Source organism: Pundamilia nyererei, unplaced genomic scaffold, assembly GCF_000239375.1.
Source record: "Pundamilia nyererei isolate P.nyererei 1_Seehausen unplaced genomic scaffold, PunNye1.0 scaffold00004, whole genome shotgun sequence".
Taxonomy (NCBI): domain Eukaryota; kingdom Metazoa; phylum Chordata; class Actinopteri; order Cichliformes; family Cichlidae; genus Pundamilia; species Pundamilia nyererei.
The window spans coordinates 2682412-2684281 of NW_005187405.1; the positions used below are offsets into that span (position 1 = coordinate 2682412).

Genomic DNA, 1870 nt, shown 5'->3' on the forward strand with positions numbered 1-1870 from the left:
TGAGACAAGCGGATCATAGAATCCAAACTGGAAACAAACACAAGCCTCAGATGACATGAAAACAGCTCTGCAGGCTTCAACCTCAAACCTGCAGAGTTCTAAATACACTCTTGATCGTTTTCAGCCAGGAAATACATACTCACACAAAAGAACATGCACATTTAATACACAGACCTAAATTTAGGAGCCTCTTTGAGCCACACTCCTCCATCTTTCAGACTGCAGTATTAAATATTTTTACATGACTTATCTGGACAACTCTGTTCTGAAAACAATTTAACCCTCCTCCTAAAACTTTAAAGCAACTAGTTTTATTTGTAGGTCACTTTAGCAATCATATATCAAAAGCTTTTTATGTTTTTTCAATTCACCCAGGTAAGAAAAAAATCTTTTTTAACCTTTCCTCGTGAAGAAAAAAAACGACAAAGGCTACTTGTTAAAGCCACGATATCTTTCAGCCTCCTTTTCTTATCTTAACGTTTTTTAAACAAAGGTTGATTACATATTTTTATATGACAGACTTACCGGTCTGATAGATGTCCACTAATAAAAGATCCAATAAGTGCCCCCACAAAGAAGAAAGAGGTGGAGAAAGGGACTTTCCATGCATTGTCGCACACAAGATCCCACTTCAGTTAAAAGGAGAGAATATGGTTATTCGGGTTACGTTCAGATAAAAATAATAGAATAAAGTGAGTTTATTTCGAATACATGAAGCAATTTTTACATGTTTTAGCTCTCGAAGTCTTTTAATGTCACAGCCATACGAAACAATTCGTGTACTACAGGCTGACTGTCAGTGATCATTTAGGCAGTACTGAACCTCAGAAACGATGGTGGTGGTGTATTTGTCAGTGCTGAAAACCCAGCCGTCCAAACACTGTTCTGTGTCATTGAAGCCGGCTGCTTTTTCTGTCCAGTTTTCATTGAGCTTGTATCGAGAGCAGCTGCCCGGTCCCATCCAGCTGCCCCGGTCATGGAAACCATTCTCCTGTTCCCACTCTGTGCCGTTGCGCGTGGAGCTGTTTGGGCTTCTGCAATAATGTTCGGGTGTATCCGAAACAAAAACCACAATTACACCCATGTATCCTGCGGGCATTGTACTTACACTGAGCAGAACCATAACGAGAATTTGAAAGAGCCCGTAGTCGCCCAGAAAAGACGTGATTTCGTCAAAGTCTCTGATATTTCCATTTGACATGCTCGCAAAAAACCTGGAGGAGCGCAAGTGAACTGTTTCTAGAGAGTTGCTTTAAGATACCTTATGCAACATGTCAAACCAGACACGCCGTGCATAGACGTGTTAGAAATTAAAAAGAAAGAAAGAAAGAAAAAGAAAAAAGAAAAGCAGACACCTGCAGACTGTAACTGTACTCTTCAGTCATTGAATTGCTTTTGAACCTTTCATCCCACAAAGCACACTTTTCCTTCCTGGTAAAACTGGAAGGGCAGCTTTTAACGCTTGCACAAGCGTATTTGGCTTATGTAGGGATGTCATCTGCCACTAGACTACTTCTTTCCCTTACACATACTGATAACTCCCTGCTCGCTGAATGCTCGATAATCAATCGGGATTTCGGGATTAGTTATATTGCGGACACATCTGCACAGCTGTCTTATAAACGAATCTGTTAGTTGTCAATGTTAATACCAAGCCTAGTTAGTCATAACAAGCGTTCACATCAACGTCGGAATAAAATGTATGATTGCCAGGAACTTCTCTTCCCACATGCTGCCGCAGGGTTAGAAACCATAAACACTGACTGTGAACGCAGAGAAACACTCTGTTCTCAGTTTTCCTGCTCCGTGCATCAAACACCAGCTCTCCAAATCTCAGTTCGTATAAATCCAGACTAAACACGTTTTTTTT

At 40.6% G+C, this 1870-nt stretch overlaps 1 protein-coding gene across 1 annotated transcript in view; it reads right to left on the reverse strand.

The window, feature by feature from the left end:
• LOC102215680 (solute carrier family 22 member 5-like) overlaps window positions 1-610 on the reverse strand; it is a 6799-nt gene extending 6189 nt beyond the window's left edge. Inside the window, exon 1 of the mRNA XM_013911523.1 lies at window positions 526-610. Coding sequence (XP_013766977.1) covers window positions 526-610 — 85 coding nt within the window. The remainder of the gene's footprint in view (window positions 1-525) is intronic.
• Window positions 611-1870: the final 1260 nt, after the last annotated feature.